Source organism: Ictalurus punctatus, mitochondrion (assembly GCF_001660625.3).
Source record: "Ictalurus punctatus mitochondrion, complete genome".
Taxonomy (NCBI): Eukaryota; Metazoa; Chordata; class Actinopteri; order Siluriformes; family Ictaluridae; genus Ictalurus; species Ictalurus punctatus.
Window position 1 is genome coordinate 13 of NC_003489.1, and position 16,485 is coordinate 16,497.

The following is a 16,485-nucleotide window of genomic DNA, read 5'->3' on the forward strand; positions in this document are numbered from 1 at the left end:
TCCCCGACACATGCAATTTCACTATGGTTTAGTACATAATATGTATAACTCAACATCATGGTTTAAGTACATATTATGTATAATATTACATCATGGTTTAATTCATTACATGGTATATCAACATACAACCTACATTAAACATTTTTGTTTACAATATCAAAATAAGCCGTACATAAACCATATTAATTCAAACTCATAAATAATATATCTTAAAATGGGCTATTGCATAATTCCTAATACCTTCATAAAACCATTTTCTATGCTCTTCCCAACTATTATCGCTAATCAACATTCGATGCAGTAAGAGACCACCATCCTTGTATACCTTAAGATACACGGTCCTTGAACGATCAGGGACAAAACTTGTGAGGGTCACACAACTTGCACTATTACTGGCATCTGGTTCCTATTTCAGGTCCATACATTTAAACTCCTCATAATATGAATTTTCCTGACATCGCTTATTGGTGTAACTACGCCGTAGCAAGCACCCCCCAAGCCAAGGCGTTCTTTTATAGGCATGGGGTTTTTCTTTTTTAGGGTCACTTTCATTTGGCATACTTCATGCAGGCAATCAACAAACATTCAAGGTCGCACTATTTTTATTCAAGCCAACCAAAAATGTAATGCTTTAATGACATACTTGAAATAATTACATAACTCTCTCTCAAGTACATAACTGATATTGCCGTTCCACATACCTCCCTAAGATCCCCCCGGGCTTCGCGCGCGGTAAACCCCCCTACCCCCCATGCCGTACGAGTCCTAATTAATCCTGTTAAACCCCTAAACCAGGTAAGGCCCGATTGACATATTCAACAAGTAGTGATGTGTGTTGATATATAGTGTTATAAATTCACATCATATTGTATAGCTATTGTAGCTTAAATCAAAGCATAACACTGAAGATGTTAAGATGGACCCTAGAAATGTTCCAAAAGCACAAAGGCTTGGTCCTGGCTTTACTATCAGCTTTAGCCCAATTTATACATGCAAGTCTCCGCACCCCTGTGAGAATGCCCTCAATCCCCTGCCCGGGGACGAGGAGCAGGCATCAGGCACACTTTCTACCCCCGCCCAAGACGCCTTGCTACGCCACACCCCCAAGGGAACTCAGCAGTAATAGACATTAAGCCATAAGTGTAAACTTGACTTAGTTAGGGCTATTAGGGCCGGTAAAATTCGTGCCAGCCACCGCGGTTATACGAAAGACCCTAGTTGCTAGCCACGGCGTAAAGGGTGGTTAAGGACAACAATGAATAAAGCTAAAGACCCCCTGGGCCGTCATACGCATTTCGGGGGCACGAAACCCTAACACGAAAGTAGCTTTAAAAACACACCTGACCCCACGAAAGCTAAGAAACAAACTGGGATTAGATACCCCACTATGCTTAGCCCTAAACCCAGATGTCCTCTTACACACACATCCGCCCGGGTACTACGAGCACAGCTTAAAACCCAAAGGACTTGGCGGTGTCTCAGACCCACCTAGAGGAGCCTGTTCTATAACCGATAACCCCCGTTAAACCTCACCACTTCTTGTTTATCCCGCCTATATACCGCCGTCGTCAGCTTACCCTGTGAAGGCCTAACAGTAAGCAAAATGGGCCCGCCCAAAAACGTCAGGTCGAGGTGTAGCGTACGAAGTGGGAAGAAATGGGCTACATTTTCTATACCTAGAATATTACGAATGGCACCATGAAAATAATGCCTGAAGGTGGATTTAGTAGTAAAAAGCAAATAGAGTGTCCTTTTGAATTAGGCTCTGAGACGCGCACACACCGCCCGTCACTCTCCCCTCTGTATATTTACCCAACATTCCTAATACATTACACATCAACACGGGGAGGCAAGTCGTAACATGGTAAGTGTACCGGAAGGTGCACTTGGAACAATCAGGACGTGGCTGAGATAGCCAAGCATCTCCCTTACACCGAGAAGACATCCATGCAAATTGGATCGCCCTGAGCTAAACAGCTAGCTTAATTACCTAAATACCTAAAACAACATTACAACATTTAAAAAACCTACAATACTCCAAACTAAAACATTCTACCGCCTTAGTATGTGTGACAGAAAGGGCACCACAAAGCAATAATAAAAGTACCGCAAGGGAACGCTGAAAGAGAAGTGAAACAAATAATTAAAGCACAACAAAGCAGAGACTAGACCTCGTACCTTTTGCATCATGATTTAGCCAGCCCCAAGAGCAAAGCGCACTTTAGTTCAAGCCCCCGAAACTAAGTGAGCTACCCCGAGACAGCCTATTAATTAGGGCCAACCCGTCTCTGTGGCAAAAGAGTGGGAAGATCTCCGGGTAGAGGTGACAAACCTACCGAACTTAGTTATAGCTGGTTGCCTAAGAAATGAATAGAAGTTCAGCCTCGTACTCCTCATCTCACAAATACTTTTATATTAACGAGCCCGAGAAACCTACGAAAGTTAGTCAAAGGGGGTACAGCCCCTTTGAAACAGGACACAACCTCACCAGGAGGTTAAAGATTATACTAAATAAGATACGCCGCTCCAGTGGGCCTAAAAGCAGCCATCTGAACAGAAAGCGTTAAAGCTCCGGCAGACTACAATCTATTATTTAAATATTTTATCTTAAACCCCTAATCATATTAGGCCAATCCATGCCCGCATGGATGAGATACTGCTAAAATGAGTAATAAGAAGGAACCCCCTTCTCCTAGCCTACGTGTACGCTAAATTGGACCTACCACTAGCAATTAACGAACCCAATTAAAGAGGGCATTATGGTTATATTAAATATCAAGAAATCTCCATACACCTGCATCGTTAACCCCACACCGGAAGGCAGAATAGGAAAGACTAAAAGAAAAGGAAGGAACTCGGCAAACATAAGCCTCGCCTGTTTACCAAAAACATCGCCTCCTGCAAAAATCAACGTATAGGAGGTCTTGCCTGCCCAGTGACATGTTAAACGGCCGCGGTATTTTGACCGTGCGAAGGTAGCGCAATCACTTGTCTCTTAAATGGAGACCTGTATGAATGGTGGAACGAGGGCTTAACTGTCTCCCCTTTCAAGTCAATGAAATTGATCTGCCCGTGCAGAAGCGGACATATAAATACAAGACGAGAAGACCCTTTGGAGCTTAAGATACAAGATCATCTATGTCAAGGACTTAGTCAAACTAAATAGCACCTGATCCTAATCTTCAGTTGGGGCGACCACGGGAGAAAATAAAGCTCCCACGCGGACTGGGGCAATCCCCCTAAAACCAAGAGATACACCTCTAAGTCGCAGAATTTCTGACCAAAAGATCCGGCTTCCTGCCGACCAACGGACCAAGTTACCCTAGGGATAACAGCGCAATCCCCTTTCAGAGTCCATATCGACAAGGGGGTTTACGACCTCGATGTTGGATCAGGACATCCTAATGGTGCAGCCGCTATTAAGGGTTCGTTTGTTCAACGATTAAAGTCCTACGTGATCTGAGTTCAGACCGGAGCAATCCAGGTCAGTTTCTATCTGTAATGCCACTTTCCCCAGTACGAAAGGACCGGAAAAGGGGGGCCCATACTATAAGCACGCCCCACCCCAACTTAATGACATCAACTAAATTAAACAAAGGGGGGCACAATCCCACATCAAGATAAGATTATTAAGGTGGCAGAGCCCGGTAATTGCAAAAGGCCTAAGCCCTTTCAGCCGGAGGTTCAAATCCTCCCCTTAATTATGATAACCCCTTTAATTACCCACATTATTAACCCCTTGGCCTACATTGTGCCAGTATTACTAGCAGTAGCCTTCCTAACATTAATTGAGCGTAAAGTCCTAGGGTATATACAATTACGCAAAGGCCCAAATGTTGTAGGCCCCTACGGCCTCCTTCAACCAATTGCAGACGGGGTTAAACTCTTCATTAAAGAGCCCATCCGCCCATCAACCTCCTCTCCATTTTTATTCCTCACCGCCCCCATACTGGCCCTAACCCTAGCATTAATACTATGGGCCCCCATACCTCTCCCCCACCCCGTGACTGACCTAAACCTCGGTATATTATTTATTCTGGCCCTCTCTAGTCTAGCAGTTTACTCCATTCTAGGGTCAGGCTGAGCCTCCAATTCAAAATATGCCCTTATTGGGGCTCTCCGAGCAGTCGCCCAAACTATCTCCTATGAAGTCAGTCTCGGCCTAATCCTTCTATCAATTATTATCTTTACAGGAGGTTTTACTCTCCAAATATTTAACATGACACAAGAAGCTATCTGACTTCTAATCCCTGCCTGACCTCTAGCCGCCATATGATATATTTCTACCCTCGCAGAAACAAACCGAGCCCCCTTTGATCTCACAGAAGGCGAATCAGAATTAGTATCGGGGTTTAACGTAGAATACGCCGGAGGTCCTTTCGCACTCTTTTTCCTAGCCGAATACGCCAACATTCTCCTAATAAATACACTATCAGCCATCCTATTTCTAGGAGCAATGCACTTTCCACATGCTCCCGAATTAGCCTCAATAAATATTATAATAAAAGCTGCCCTATTGTCCATGTTGTTTTTATGAGTCCGCGCTTCATACCCCCGATTCCGATATGATCAACTTATACATTTAGTATGAAAAAACTTCCTACCAATAACATTAGCCCTTATTCTATGACATGCCGCCCTACCTGTCGCACTCACAGGACTACCACCCCAACTATAATGGAGCCGTGCCTGAATGCCCAAGGACCACTTTGATAGAGTGACACATGGAGGTTAAAGTCCTCCCAGCTCCTTAGAAAGAAGGGATTTGAACCCATATTATGGAGATCAAAACTCCAAGTGTTTCCATTACACCACTTCCTAGTAAGATCAGCTAAATTAAGCTTTTGGGCCCATACCCCAAAAATGTAGGTTAAAACCCTTCTCTTACCAATGAGCCCCTACGTCATCACAATTTTATTATCAAGCCTAGGTCTAGGCACCGCTCTTACCTTCATAAGCTCCCACTGGCTGCTAGCATGGATAGGACTAGAAATTAATACCCTAGCGATCCTTCCCCTAATAGCTCAACACCATCACCCCCGAGCAGTAGAAGCCACCACCAAGTACTTCCTAGCCCAAGCCGCTGCTGCAGCAACCATCCTATTTGCCAGCACCATTAACGCCTGAACTACGGGAGAATGAAACATTTATTGCCTATCCCACCCCGCCGCAACAATCCTAATTACCATAGCGCTAGCATTAAAAGTAGGACTAGCCCCCGTACACTTCTGAATGCCCCCTGTTATACAGGGCTTAACCCTAACCACCGGACTAATTATGGCTACCTGACAAAAACTGGCCCCATTCGCACTAATCATTCAAATGGCCCCCTTCACCCACCCCCTCCTATTAACAACCCTAGGATTACTATCCGTTTTCATCGGGGGCTGGGGAGGTTTAAATCAAACTCAATTACGAAAAATCTTAGCCTACTCATCCATCGCCCATCTCGGCTGAATAATCATTGTTACACAATATAAACCACAACTAACTGTGCTAGTATTAATTACTTATATCATCATAACATCAGCAACATTCCTAACATTTAAACTAATAGCCACCACAAAAATTAATACCCTAGCAATAAGCTGGGCCAAAGTACCCACTATTACAGCCATAGCTGCTCTAGCCCTACTATCCCTAGGAGGGCTCCCCCCACTAACAGGCTTCATACCAAAATGATTAATTTTACAAGAACTCACCATGCAAGGGCTGCCGCTCACCGCAACAATAATGACACTCAGCGCCCTATTAAGCCTATACTTCTACCTACGACTATGCTACGCCATAACATTAACAATCTCCCCTAACACAAACAACTCTTCCGCCCCCTGACGTTTACAAAATACACAAGCCACAGCCCCGCTAGCCACCCTAATAATTATAACCCTGCTACTCCTCCCCCTCACCCCCCTAGCCCAGACACTAACCAACTAGAGATTTAGGACAACACAAGACCAAAAGCCTTCAAAGCTTTAAGTAGGAGTGAAAATCTCCTAATCTCTGCATAAGACTTGCAAGACTTTATCTCACATCTTCTGAATGCAACCCAGACACTTTAATTAAGCTAAAGCCTTTCTAGATGAGAAGGCCTCGATCCTACAAACTCCTAGTTAACAGCTAGACGCTCAAGCCAGCGAGCATTCATCTACTTTCCCCGCCTCCCGCCCAAAAGGCGGGGAAAGCCCCGGTAGGCGGTTAGCCTACTTCTTAAGATTTGCAATCTAACGTGTAATACACCACGGGACTCCTGATAGAGAAAGGACTTAAACCTTTGTTCATGGAGCTACAATCCACCGCCTAACTCTCGGCCACTCTACCTGTGACGATCACGCGCTGATTTTTCTCAACCAACCATAAAGATATTGGCACCCTTTACCTTGTATTTGGTGCCTGAGCCGGAATAGTGGGTACCGCCCTTAGCCTGCTTATCCGGGCGGAATTAGCCCAACCCGGCGCCCTTCTAGGCGATGACCAAATTTACAATGTTATTGATACTGCTCACGCCTTTGTAATAATTTTCTTTATAGTAATACCAATTATGATTGGAGGGTTTGGAAACTGGCTTGTTCCCCTAATGATCGGAGCGCCAGATATGGCCTTCCCTCGAATGAACAACATAAGCTTCTGGCTCCTGCCCCCCTCCTTCCTACTTCTGCTCGCCTCCTCCGGAGTTGAAGCAGGAGCAGGAACAGGGTGAACTGTCTACCCGCCTCTTGCCGGCAACCTCGCACATGCAGGGGCCTCCGTAGATTTAACTATCTTTTCCCTTCATCTTGCAGGAGTTTCATCTATTCTTGGGGCCATTAACTTTATTACAACAATTATTAATATGAAGCCCCCCGCAATCTCACAATATCAAACCCCCCTATTTGTCTGAGCCGTCCTAATTACAGCCGTCCTCCTACTACTATCCCTCCCAGTTTTAGCCGCTGGTATCACAATGCTTCTAACAGACCGAAACTTAAATACTACCTTCTTTGACCCTGCAGGGGGAGGCGACCCCATTCTTTACCAACACCTTTTCTGATTCTTTGGGCACCCAGAAGTATACATTTTAATTTTGCCAGGCTTTGGCATAATCTCCCATATTGTTGCCTACTACGCAGGCAAAAAAGAACCATTCGGCTATATGGGAATAGTCTGAGCTATAATAGCCATTGGCCTTCTAGGCTTTATTGTATGAGCACATCACATATTCACTGTAGGGATAGACGTGGACAATCGAGCATATTTTACATCTGCAACAATAATTATTGCAATCCCAACTGGGGTCAAAGTATTTAGCTGACTTGCTACCCTACACGGTGGCTCAATTAAATGAGAAACTCCCCTGCTCTGAGCCCTAGGTTTCATCTTCCTCTTTACTGTTGGGGGCTTAACTGGCATTGTCCTAGCCAACTCATCCCTAGACATTGTTCTACATGACACCTATTATGTAGTAGCCCATTTCCATTATGTGTTATCAATGGGGGCTGTATTTGCTATTATGGGGGCCTTCGTTCACTGATTCCCCCTCTTTACAGGATACACAATACACGACACCTGAACAAAAATTCACTTCGGAACTATATTTGTGGGGGTAAATCTCACCTTCTTCCCCCAACACTTCTTAGGCCTCGCTGGCATACCACGACGATACTCAGACTACCCCGATGCCTACTCACTATGAAACATCATCTCTTCAATCGGCTCCCTGGTGTCCCTAGTAGCAGTTGTAATATTCCTGTATATTTTATGGGAGGCCTTTACTGCCAAACGAGAAGTACTCTCCGTCGAACTCACCTCCACAAACGTAGAGTGGCTACACGGATGCCCCCCACCCTATCACACATTTGAGGAGCCGGCCTTCGTGCAAGTACAGACAAACTAACGAGAAAGGAAGGAATCGAACCCCCATAAACTAGTTTCAAGCCAGTTACATAACCACTCTGTCACTTTCTTCCATAAGATACTAGTATAATTGAACAATACCCTGCCTTGTCAAGGCAAAATTGTAGGTTGAAATCCTGCGTATCTTGAGCCTCACGGCTCAATGGCACATCCCTCACAACTAGGATTCCAAGACGCGGCCTCCCCTGTAATAGAAGAACTTCTGCACTTCCACGACCACGCCTTAATAATTGTTTTCCTAATTAGCACCTTAGTCCTATACATTATTGTTGTTATAGTAACCACCAAGCTTACCAATAAGTTTATCCTAGACTCCCAAGAAATTGAAATTGTCTGAACCATCCTCCCAGCAGTAATCCTTATTCTAATTGCCCTTCCTTCCCTTCGAATTCTTTATCTAATGGATGAAGTAAATGATCCCCACTTGACAGTAAAAGCCATGGGCCATCAATGGTATTGAAGCTATGAGTATACTGACTACGAAAATTTAGCTTTCGACTCCTATATAATCCCCACACAAGACCTGGTCCCAGGACAATTCCGACTACTTGAAACAGACCATCGAATAGTAATTCCAATAGAATCCCCAATCCGAGTACTAGTCTCAGCTGAAGACGTCCTACACTCCTGAGCTGTCCCCGCGCTGGGCATCAAAATAGATGCCGTCCCAGGACGACTAAACCAAACATCCTTTATTACCTCCCGCCCCGGAGTATTCTACGGACAATGCTCTGAAATTTGCGGAGCCAACCACAGTTTCATGCCCATCGTCGTAGAAGCCGTTCCCCTAGAGCACTTTGAAAACTGATCCTCTCTTATGCTTGAAGACGCCTCACTAGGAAGCTAAATAGGGATTAGCATTAGCCTTTTAAGCTAAAGATTGGCGGCCCCCAACCGCCTCTAGTGATATGCCACAATTAAATCCCGCCCCATGATTTGCAATCCTTGTATTCTCGTGATTAATTTTCTTGACAGTAATCCCAAACAAAGTCTTAAACCACACCTTCACAAATGAAGTCACAGCACTTAGTGCCGAAAAACTTAAATCAGACACCTGAAACTGACCATGGCACTAAACCTGTTTGACCAATTTATAAGCCCCACACATCTCGGTATCCCCCTAATTGCTATTGCTCTCACCCTCCCTTGAATTTTAATCCCTTCCCCAACCAGCCGCTACCAAAATAACCGACTAATCTCCCTACAAAGTTGATTCATCAAAACCTTTACACAACAACTGCTCACCCCACTAAATCAAGCTGGACATAAATGAGCCTTAATTCTAGCCTCCCTAATAATTTTTATTCTTACTCTAAATGTGCTAGGACTATTGCCATACACATTTACCCCCACAACACAGCTGTCCTTAAATATAGGACTGGCCGTACCGCTATGGCTAGCCACAGTAATTATTGGCCTCCGAAACCAGCCCACTGCGGCCCTAGGACACCTCCTACCAGAAGGAACTCCCGCCCTTTTAATTCCAATTCTAATTATTATTGAAACCATCAGCTTATTTATTCGCCCTCTAGCCCTCGGAGTCCGACTCACAGCTAATCTTACAGCCGGCCACCTGCTAATTCAACTAATCTCAACAGCAACCATCACCCTTATGCCCATAATAACCACAGTAGCAACCCTTACCGCCATTCTTCTAGTGCTATTAACACTCCTAGAGGTTGCAGTAGCCATCATTCAAGCCTACGTATTTGTTCTCCTACTAAGCCTATATCTACAAGAAAACGTATAATGGCCCACCAAGCACATGCATACCACATGGTTGACCCAAGCCCATGGCCCCTAACCGGAGCAGTAGCTGCACTCTTAATAACATCAGGTCTAGCAATCTGATTTCATTTCCACTCAACCGTTCTTATAACACTAGGACTAATTCTACTGCTCCTTACCATGTATCAATGATGACGAGACATCATCCGAGAAGGCACCTTCCAAGGACACCACACTCCCCCCGTACAAAAAGGCCTGCGATACGGAATAATTTTGTTTATCACCTCTGAAGTATTCTTCTTTCTAGGGTTTTTCTGAGCATTCTACCACTCTAGCCTCGCCCCTACTCCCGAACTTGGAGGATGCTGACCCCCCACAGGTATCACTCCCTTGGACCCATTCGAAGTCCCCCTCCTTAATACTGCAGTTTTATTAGCATCTGGTGTTACCGTAACATGGTCCCACCACAGTCTGATAGAAGGAGAACGCAAACAAGCAGTTCAATCTCTCACCCTAACAATCCTCCTAGGATTCTATTTTGCCGCCCTTCAAGCCATAGAGTACTATGAAGCCCCTTTCACTATTGCAGACGGAGTGTACGGCTCAACTTTCTTTGTGGCAACAGGCTTTCACGGACTACACGTCATCATCGGCTCAACCTTCCTTGCCATCTGCCTCCTTCGACAAATCCAATATCACTTTACATCAGAACACCACTTTGGATTCGAAGCGGCCGCCTGATATTGACACTTTGTAGATGTTGTATGACTATTCCTATATGTCTCTATTTACTGATGAGGCTCATATCTTTCTAGTATTAAAGTTAGTACGAATGACTTCCAATCATCTAGTCTTGGTTAAAGCCCAAGGAAAGATAATGAACTTAATTATAGTTGTTACACTTATCACTCTCATCCTCTCCACAATCCTGGCTACAGTATCATTTTGGCTTCCCCAAATAACCCCCGATGCAGAAAAGCTCTCCCCCTACGAATGCGGTTTCGACCCTTTAGGCTCTGCACGCCTACCCTTCTCCCTACGCTTCTTTCTAGTCGCCATCCTATTCTTGCTGTTTGACCTGGAAATTGCCCTCCTGCTCCCCCTTCCATGAGGCAATCAACTACTAACTCCCGCTTACACCCTTCTATGAGCTGCAACCATTTTAATCCTACTCACCCTAGGCCTAATTTATGAGTGGGTACAGGGTGGCCTAGAATGGGCCGAATAGGGGACTAGTCCAAATTAAGACCTCTGATTTCGACTCAGAAAACCGCGGTTTAATTCCGCGGTCCCCTTATGACACCAGTTTACTTCAGCTTCACCTCCGCGTTTACACTAGGACTTACTGGACTAGCATTCCACCGCACCCACCTGCTTTCAGCCCTACTATGCTTAGAAGGCATAATACTATCTTTATTTATTGCCCTAGCCCTATGAATACTACAACTAGAGTCCACTGCCTTCTCCGCCGCCCCTATTTTATTATTAGCTTTTTCAGCCTGTGAAGCTGGCGCAGGCTTAGCCCTCCTAGTTGCCACAGCCCGAACTCACGGAACAGACCGGCTGCAATCCTTAAACCTATTACAATGCTAAAAATTCTAATTCCAACGATTATGTTATTTCCAACAATTTGACTCTCCCCTTCCAAATGAGTTTGAACTACTACGACCCTTCAAAGCTTAATTATCGCCCTAGTCAGCCTTAGCTGAATTAATTGGTCCTCAGAAACAGGCTGAGCTTCCTCTAACTTATATATAGGCACGGACCCTTTGTCAACTCCCCTTTTAGTGCTCACTTGTTGACTACTCCCCCTCATAATTCTCGCTAGCCAAAATCACATTAAAGCCGAACCCATTGCCCGTCAACGAAACTACATTACCCTACTAGCCTCCTTACAAACCTTTTTAATTATAGCATTTGGGGCAACCGAAATCATTATATTCTACATTATATTTGAAGCAACCCTAATCCCCACCCTTATTATTATTACCCGCTGAGGAAATCAAGCTGTACGACTAAGCGCAGGAACATACTTCTTATTCTACACCCTGGCCGGCTCCCTCCCCCTACTGGTCGCCCTGCTCCTCCTACACCAAAACACAGGATCTCTTTCAATACTTATTATTCAATATTCACAACCAATGGCCCTTAGCTCCTGAGGAGATAAAATCTGATGAGCAGGCTGTCTAATCGCCTTCCTAGTAAAAATGCCCTTATATGGAGTTCACCTCTGACTACCAAAAGCCCACGTAGAAGCTCCAGTAGCCGGATCCATGGTACTAGCAACAATTTTACTAAAACTTGGAGGCTACGGCATAATACGAATAATACTTATACTAGACCCCCTGTCCAAAGACATAGTATATCCTGTTATTGCACTAGCCCTCTGAGGCGTACTAATGACAGGCTCTATCTGCTTACGACAAACAGACTTAAAATCATTAATTGCCTACTCATCCGTCAGCCACATAGGCCTTGTTGCAGGCGGAATTTTAATCCAAACCCCATGAGGCTTTACCGGCGCCCTCGTATTAATAATTGCCCATGGCCTAGTCTCGTCTGCCCTATTCTGTTTGGCCAATACCACTTACGAACGCACCCACAGCCGAACAATAATCTTAGCCCGCGGAATACAAATCATCTTTCCACTAACAGCCGTTTGATGGTTCCTCTCTAATCTAGCAAACCTGGCCCTCCCCCCTCTACCAAATCTAATAGGAGAACTTGTAATTATCACCGCACTGTTTAATTGGTCCCCCTGAACCCTAATCTTAACTGGGGCCGGCACACTAATTACCGCGGCCTACTCACTATATTTATTCTTAATGTCCCAACGAGGCCCCCTCCCACAACATATTATTAATCTGCAACCTTTCCACACACGAGAACATCTACTAATGATTCTTCACCTCCTTCCAGTTGCTCTCCTCATTACAAAGCCTGAAATCATATGAGGTTGATGGTACTGTAGATATAGTTTAACACAAAACATTAGATTGTGGTTCTAAAAATGGAAGTTAAACCCTTCCTATCCACCGAAAGAGGCCCAGGGCAGTAGAGACTGCTAATCCCTATTACCACGGTTAAACTCCGTGGCTCATTCAAAGCTCCTAAAGGATAATAGTTCATCCGTTGGTCTTAGGAACCAAAGACTCTTGGTGCAACTCCAAGTAGCAGCTATGGCAGATATTATAACCACCACCCTTCTTCTCACCCTAGCAATTCTAATGTGACCTCTTATAACAACACTAAGTCCCACCCCCTTAGACCAAAAATGGGCCCTAAAATACGTCAAAACCGCCGTAAGCACTGCATTTTTTATTAACACTATCCCCCTTATTATTTTCTTAGACCAAGGAACAGAAAGTATCATCACCACCTGAAACTGAATAAATATTATAAACTTTGACATCAATATTAGCTTTAAATTTGACCATTACTCACTGATTTTCACCCCCATTGCCCTATACGTAACATGGTCTATTCTAGAATTTGCATCATGATATATACACTCTGACCCCTACCTAAACCGGTTCTTCAAATATTTACTACTATTTCTAGTAGCCATAGTCATCTTAGTCACTGCCAACAACATATTTCAACTATTCATCGGCTGAGAAGGCGTCGGTATTATATCCTTCCTACTAATCGGATGATGACACGGCCGAGCCGACGCTAACACAGCAGCCCTACAAGCAGTTATCTATAACCGAGTTGGTGATGTTGGCCTAATTCTAACCATTGCTTGAATTGCAATAAACCTTAACTCCTGAGAAATTCCACAAATTTTTCTACTATCCAAAGACTTTGACATAACCCTCCCATTAATGGGGCTTATCTTAGCTGCCACAGGAAAGTCTGCTCAATTTGGACTACACCCATGACTACCATCAGCGATAGAAGGCCCAACCCCAGTTTCAGCCCTACTGCATTCAAGCACAATAGTAGTTGCAGGCATCTTTCTACTAATTCGACTCCACCCTCTAATACAAGATAATCAACTAGCCCTAACCGTCTGCCTCTGCCTCGGCGCTCTAACGACCCTATTCACCGCAACCTGTGCTCTTACCCAAAATGACATCAAAAAAATTGTAGCATTCTCAACATCAAGCCGACTGGGGCTCATGATGGTTACTATTGGCCTAAACCAGCCCCAATTAGCCTTCCTGCACATTTGCACCCACGCCTTCTTTAAAGCCATATTATTCTTATGCTCGGGCTCAATTATCCACAGCCTCAACGACGAACAAGATATTCGTAAAATAGGAGGCCTACACAAACTAATGCCATTCACCTCATCCTGCCTTATTATTGGCAGCCTTGCACTAACAGGCATGCCTTTTCTAACAGGGTTCTTCTCAAAAGATGCAATTATTGAAGCCCTCAACACCTCCCACCTAAACGCCTGAGCCCTAGCCTTAACACTAATTGCCACCTCCTTCACCGCAGTCTACAGCCTTCGGGTTATTTTCTTCGTAGTTATGGGCTCCCCCCGATTCTCAACTTTATCCCCAATTAACGAAAACCATCCCGCAGTAATTGCATCTATTGAACGTCTAGCCTGAGGAAGCATCATCGCAGGACTAATCATTACCTCAAACTTCCTACCATCCAAGGCCCCCGTCATGACAATACCCCTTTCCCTTAAAATTGCTGCCATGGCAGTTACGATCCTGGGGGTTATTATTGCCCTAACACTAGCCACAACAACCTCTAAACAAATCAAAATTACCTCGCTCCTGACTCCCCACAACTTTTCCAACATACTAGGATTCTTCCCATCAATCATTCATCGCTCCCTCCCTAAGCTTAACCTAGTACTAGGTAAACAAGCCACAAAACTCGATCGCCAATGAATAGAAATAGGACCCAAAGGTCTCCATCCCCTGCACTTCACCCTGTCCTCTATATTTGATAATATTAATACTAATATCATCAAGGTTTACCTGACCTTTTACCTAATTTCTACAGCCCTAATTATTGTACTACTCTCCACAATCTAAACCGCCCGAAGGGCCCCCCGGCTTAGGCCACGAGTTAATTCTAAAATCACAAAAAGACACAATAATAATACTCATGCACACACCACCAGCATTCCCCCACCAACAGAGTACATTAAAGAAATTCCACCAATATCCCCGCGCACCATAAAAAACTCTTTAAACTCATCAATAACCCAATATCCCCCGTGCCCGCCCCAAAACCACCACACTGCAACTCCTACTCCAAACAAATACATCAAAACATAAACCTTTACCGACCCCGCCCCCCACGTCTCAGGAAAAGGTTCAGCGGCCAAAGCCGCTGAATATGCAAACACCACCAACATTCCCCCCAAATAAATTAAAAACAATATTAAACCAACTAACGACCCACCATGCCCCACTAAAACCCCACACCCAACCCCTCCTGCCACAGCTAGCCCTAAAGCAGCAAAATACGGCGCCGGATTAGAAGCAACTCCCACCAACCCCACCACTAAACTTAACAAAAACAAATCAAGAAAGTATGTCATAATTTTCACCCGGGCTCTAACCAGGACTAATGACTTGAAAACCCACCGTTGTTATTCAACTATGAGAACCATGATCACCCGAAAAACCCACCCGCTCTTCAAAATTGCCAACAATGCACTAATTGATCTACCCGCCCCATCTAATATCTCCGCATGATGAAACTTCGGCTCTCTACTATTATTATGTCTTATAGCACAAATCCTAACAGGGCTCTTCCTAGCTATGCACTACACCTCAGACATCTCAACTGCCTTTTCATCCGTCGCCCACATCTGCCGAGATGTAAACTACGGGTGGCTTATCCGCAACCTCCACGCTAACGGAGCCTCCTTCTTCTTTATCTGTATTTACTTACATATTGGACGAGGCCTATATTATGGTTCCTACCTTTATAAAGAAACTTGAAACATCGGAGTGGTCCTTCTACTACTAGTAATAATAACCGCATTTGTGGGCTATGTACTACCATGAGGACAAATGTCATTCTGAGGCGCCACAGTCATTACAAACCTCCTATCAGCTGTGCCTTACATAGGAGATGCCCTTGTACAATGAATCTGGGGCGGGTTTTCCGTAGATAATGCAACACTAACCCGATTCTTCGCATTCCACTTCCTACTGCCATTCGCAATCATCGCAGCAACACTACTCCACGCCCTATTTCTACATGAAACAGGCTCTAACAACCCAATCGGACTAAACTCTGACGCAGACAAAATTTCCTTCCACCCATACTTTTCTTACAAAGACCTCCTAGGCTTTGTTTTCCTCATTACAGCCCTCGCCTCACTAGCCCTTTTCTCTCCCAACCTCCTGGGCGATCCAGAAAATTTCACCCCCGCCAACCCCTTAGTAACCCCTCCCCACATCAAGCCCGAATGATATTTTTTATTTGCTTACGCCATCCTACGATCAATCCCCAATAAACTTGGGGGGGTACTAGCACTACTACTCTCCATTCTAGTACTTATAGTTGTCCCCCTCCTGCACACTTCTAAGCAACAAGGCCTCACTTTCCGCCCCCTCTCCCAACTATTATTTTGAACCCTAGTCGCAGACGTAGCCATCCTGACCTGAATCGGCGGGATACCCGTAGAACACCCATTCATCATCATCGGGCAAGTCGCCTCCGTACTGTATTTCTCCTTATTTCTAATCTTTAGCCCATTAATAGGCTGATTAGAAAACAAAACCATTAATTTCAAATGCTCTAGTAGCTTAAACATAAAGCGCCGGTCTTGTAATCCGGAGACTGAAGGTTCGACTCCCTCCTAGCGCCAGAAAAAGGAGATTTTAACTCCCACCCCTAACTCCCAAAGCTAGAATTCTTAATTAAACTATTTTCTGC

The 16,485-nt window shown here is 44.6% G+C and overlaps 13 protein-coding genes and 24 non-coding genes across 37 annotated transcripts, besides 1 other annotated feature; 27 read left to right on the forward strand and 10 right to left on the reverse strand. All coding sequences in view use genetic code 2, as the record gives it.

The window, feature by feature from the left end:
- Positions 1-873: part of a D loop that runs on past the window's edge.
- On the forward strand, positions 874-943 carry KEF82_t01. Its single transcript has one exon. It is a non-coding gene; the product is annotated as a tRNA-Phe (tRNA).
- KEF82_r02 lies at positions 944-1,896 on the forward strand. Its single transcript has one exon. It is a non-coding gene; the product is annotated as a 12S ribosomal RNA (ribosomal RNA).
- KEF82_t02 lies at positions 1,897-1,968 on the forward strand. The gene has a single exon. It is a non-coding gene; the product is annotated as a tRNA-Val (tRNA).
- Positions 1,969-3,628, forward strand: KEF82_r01. The gene has a single exon. It is a non-coding gene; the product is annotated as a 16S ribosomal RNA (ribosomal RNA).
- KEF82_t03 lies at positions 3,629-3,703 on the forward strand. Its single transcript has one exon. It is a non-coding gene; the product is annotated as a tRNA-Leu (tRNA).
- ND1 (NADH dehydrogenase subunit 1) lies at positions 3,704-4,678 on the forward strand. Its single transcript has one exon. It carries the CDS (start codon positions 3,704-3,706, stop codon positions 4,676-4,678), a length of 975 nt encoding a protein of 324 aa, NP_612125.1.
- Position 4,679: 1 nt separating this feature from the next.
- Positions 4,680-4,751, forward strand: KEF82_t04. The gene has a single exon. It is a non-coding gene; the product is annotated as a tRNA-Ile (tRNA).
- KEF82_t05 lies at positions 4,751-4,821 on the reverse strand. The gene has a single exon. It is a non-coding gene; the product is annotated as a tRNA-Gln (tRNA).
- On the forward strand, positions 4,821-4,890 carry KEF82_t06. Its single transcript has one exon. It is a non-coding gene; the product is annotated as a tRNA-Met (tRNA).
- ND2 (NADH dehydrogenase subunit 2) lies at positions 4,891-5,937 on the forward strand. Its single transcript has one exon. The coding sequence runs from the start codon at positions 4,891-4,893 to the stop codon at positions 5,935-5,937; it is 1,047 nt and encodes a 348-aa protein (NP_612126.1).
- On the forward strand, positions 5,936-6,006 carry KEF82_t07. The gene has a single exon. It is a non-coding gene; the product is annotated as a tRNA-Trp (tRNA).
- Positions 6,007-6,008: 2 nt separating this feature from the next.
- On the reverse strand, positions 6,009-6,077 carry KEF82_t08. Its single transcript has one exon. It is a non-coding gene; the product is annotated as a tRNA-Ala (tRNA).
- A 1-nt stretch (position 6,078) lies between these two features.
- Positions 6,079-6,151, reverse strand: KEF82_t09. Its single transcript has one exon. It is a non-coding gene; the product is annotated as a tRNA-Asn (tRNA).
- A 31-nt stretch (positions 6,152-6,182) lies between these two features.
- Positions 6,183-6,249, reverse strand: KEF82_t10. Its single transcript has one exon. It is a non-coding gene; the product is annotated as a tRNA-Cys (tRNA).
- A 2-nt stretch (positions 6,250-6,251) lies between these two features.
- On the reverse strand, positions 6,252-6,321 carry KEF82_t11. Its single transcript has one exon. It is a non-coding gene; the product is annotated as a tRNA-Tyr (tRNA).
- Position 6,322: 1 nt separating this feature from the next.
- COX1 (cytochrome c oxidase subunit I) lies at positions 6,323-7,873 on the forward strand. Its single transcript has one exon. The coding sequence runs from the start codon at positions 6,323-6,325 to the stop codon at positions 7,871-7,873; it is 1,551 nt and encodes a 516-aa protein (NP_612127.1).
- Positions 7,874-7,944, reverse strand: KEF82_t12. Its single transcript has one exon. It is a non-coding gene; the product is annotated as a tRNA-Ser (tRNA).
- Positions 7,945-7,948: 4 nt separating this feature from the next.
- Positions 7,949-8,021, forward strand: KEF82_t13. Its single transcript has one exon. It is a non-coding gene; the product is annotated as a tRNA-Asp (tRNA).
- Positions 8,022-8,035: 14 nt separating this feature from the next.
- On the forward strand, positions 8,036-8,726 carry COX2 (cytochrome c oxidase subunit II). The gene has a single exon. A coding segment is annotated over exon 1 (691 nt).
- Positions 8,727-8,800, forward strand: KEF82_t14. The gene has a single exon. It is a non-coding gene; the product is annotated as a tRNA-Lys (tRNA).
- A 1-nt stretch (position 8,801) lies between these two features.
- On the forward strand, positions 8,802-8,969 carry ATP8 (ATP synthase F0 subunit 8). Its single transcript has one exon. It carries the CDS (start codon positions 8,802-8,804, stop codon positions 8,967-8,969), a length of 168 nt encoding a protein of 55 aa, NP_612129.1.
- On the forward strand, positions 8,960-9,643 carry ATP6 (ATP synthase F0 subunit 6). Its single transcript has one exon. It carries the CDS (start codon positions 8,960-8,962, stop codon positions 9,641-9,643), a length of 684 nt encoding a protein of 227 aa, NP_612130.1.
- On the forward strand, positions 9,643-10,426 carry COX3 (cytochrome c oxidase subunit III). The gene has a single exon. A coding segment is annotated over exon 1 (784 nt).
- Positions 10,427-10,498, forward strand: KEF82_t15. Its single transcript has one exon. It is a non-coding gene; the product is annotated as a tRNA-Gly (tRNA).
- ND3 (NADH dehydrogenase subunit 3) lies at positions 10,499-10,849 on the forward strand. Its single transcript has one exon. It carries the CDS (start codon positions 10,499-10,501, stop codon positions 10,847-10,849), a length of 351 nt encoding a protein of 116 aa, NP_612132.1.
- Positions 10,848-10,917, forward strand: KEF82_t16. The gene has a single exon. It is a non-coding gene; the product is annotated as a tRNA-Arg (tRNA).
- Positions 10,918-11,214, forward strand: ND4L (NADH dehydrogenase subunit 4L). Its single transcript has one exon. It carries the CDS (start codon positions 10,918-10,920, stop codon positions 11,212-11,214), a length of 297 nt encoding a protein of 98 aa, NP_612133.1.
- Positions 11,208-12,588, forward strand: ND4 (NADH dehydrogenase subunit 4). Its single transcript has one exon. A coding segment is annotated over exon 1 (1,381 nt).
- Positions 12,589-12,658, forward strand: KEF82_t17. Its single transcript has one exon. It is a non-coding gene; the product is annotated as a tRNA-His (tRNA).
- A 2-nt stretch (positions 12,659-12,660) lies between these two features.
- On the forward strand, positions 12,661-12,724 carry KEF82_t18. The gene has a single exon. It is a non-coding gene; the product is annotated as a tRNA-Ser (tRNA).
- Positions 12,725-12,727: 3 nt separating this feature from the next.
- KEF82_t19 lies at positions 12,728-12,800 on the reverse strand. The gene has a single exon. It is a non-coding gene; the product is annotated as a tRNA-Leu (tRNA).
- ND5 (NADH dehydrogenase subunit 5) lies at positions 12,801-14,624 on the forward strand. Its single transcript has one exon. It carries the CDS (start codon positions 12,801-12,803, stop codon positions 14,622-14,624), a length of 1,824 nt encoding a protein of 607 aa, NP_612135.1.
- Positions 14,621-15,136, reverse strand: ND6 (NADH dehydrogenase subunit 6). The gene has a single exon. The coding sequence runs from the start codon at positions 15,134-15,136 to the stop codon at positions 14,621-14,623; it is 516 nt and encodes a 171-aa protein (NP_612136.1).
- KEF82_t20 lies at positions 15,137-15,205 on the reverse strand. The gene has a single exon. It is a non-coding gene; the product is annotated as a tRNA-Glu (tRNA).
- Position 15,206: 1 nt separating this feature from the next.
- Positions 15,207-16,344, forward strand: CYTB (cytochrome b). The gene has a single exon. A coding segment is annotated over exon 1 (1,138 nt).
- KEF82_t21 lies at positions 16,345-16,416 on the forward strand. Its single transcript has one exon. It is a non-coding gene; the product is annotated as a tRNA-Thr (tRNA).
- KEF82_t22 lies at positions 16,415-16,485 on the reverse strand. The gene has a single exon. It is a non-coding gene; the product is annotated as a tRNA-Pro (tRNA).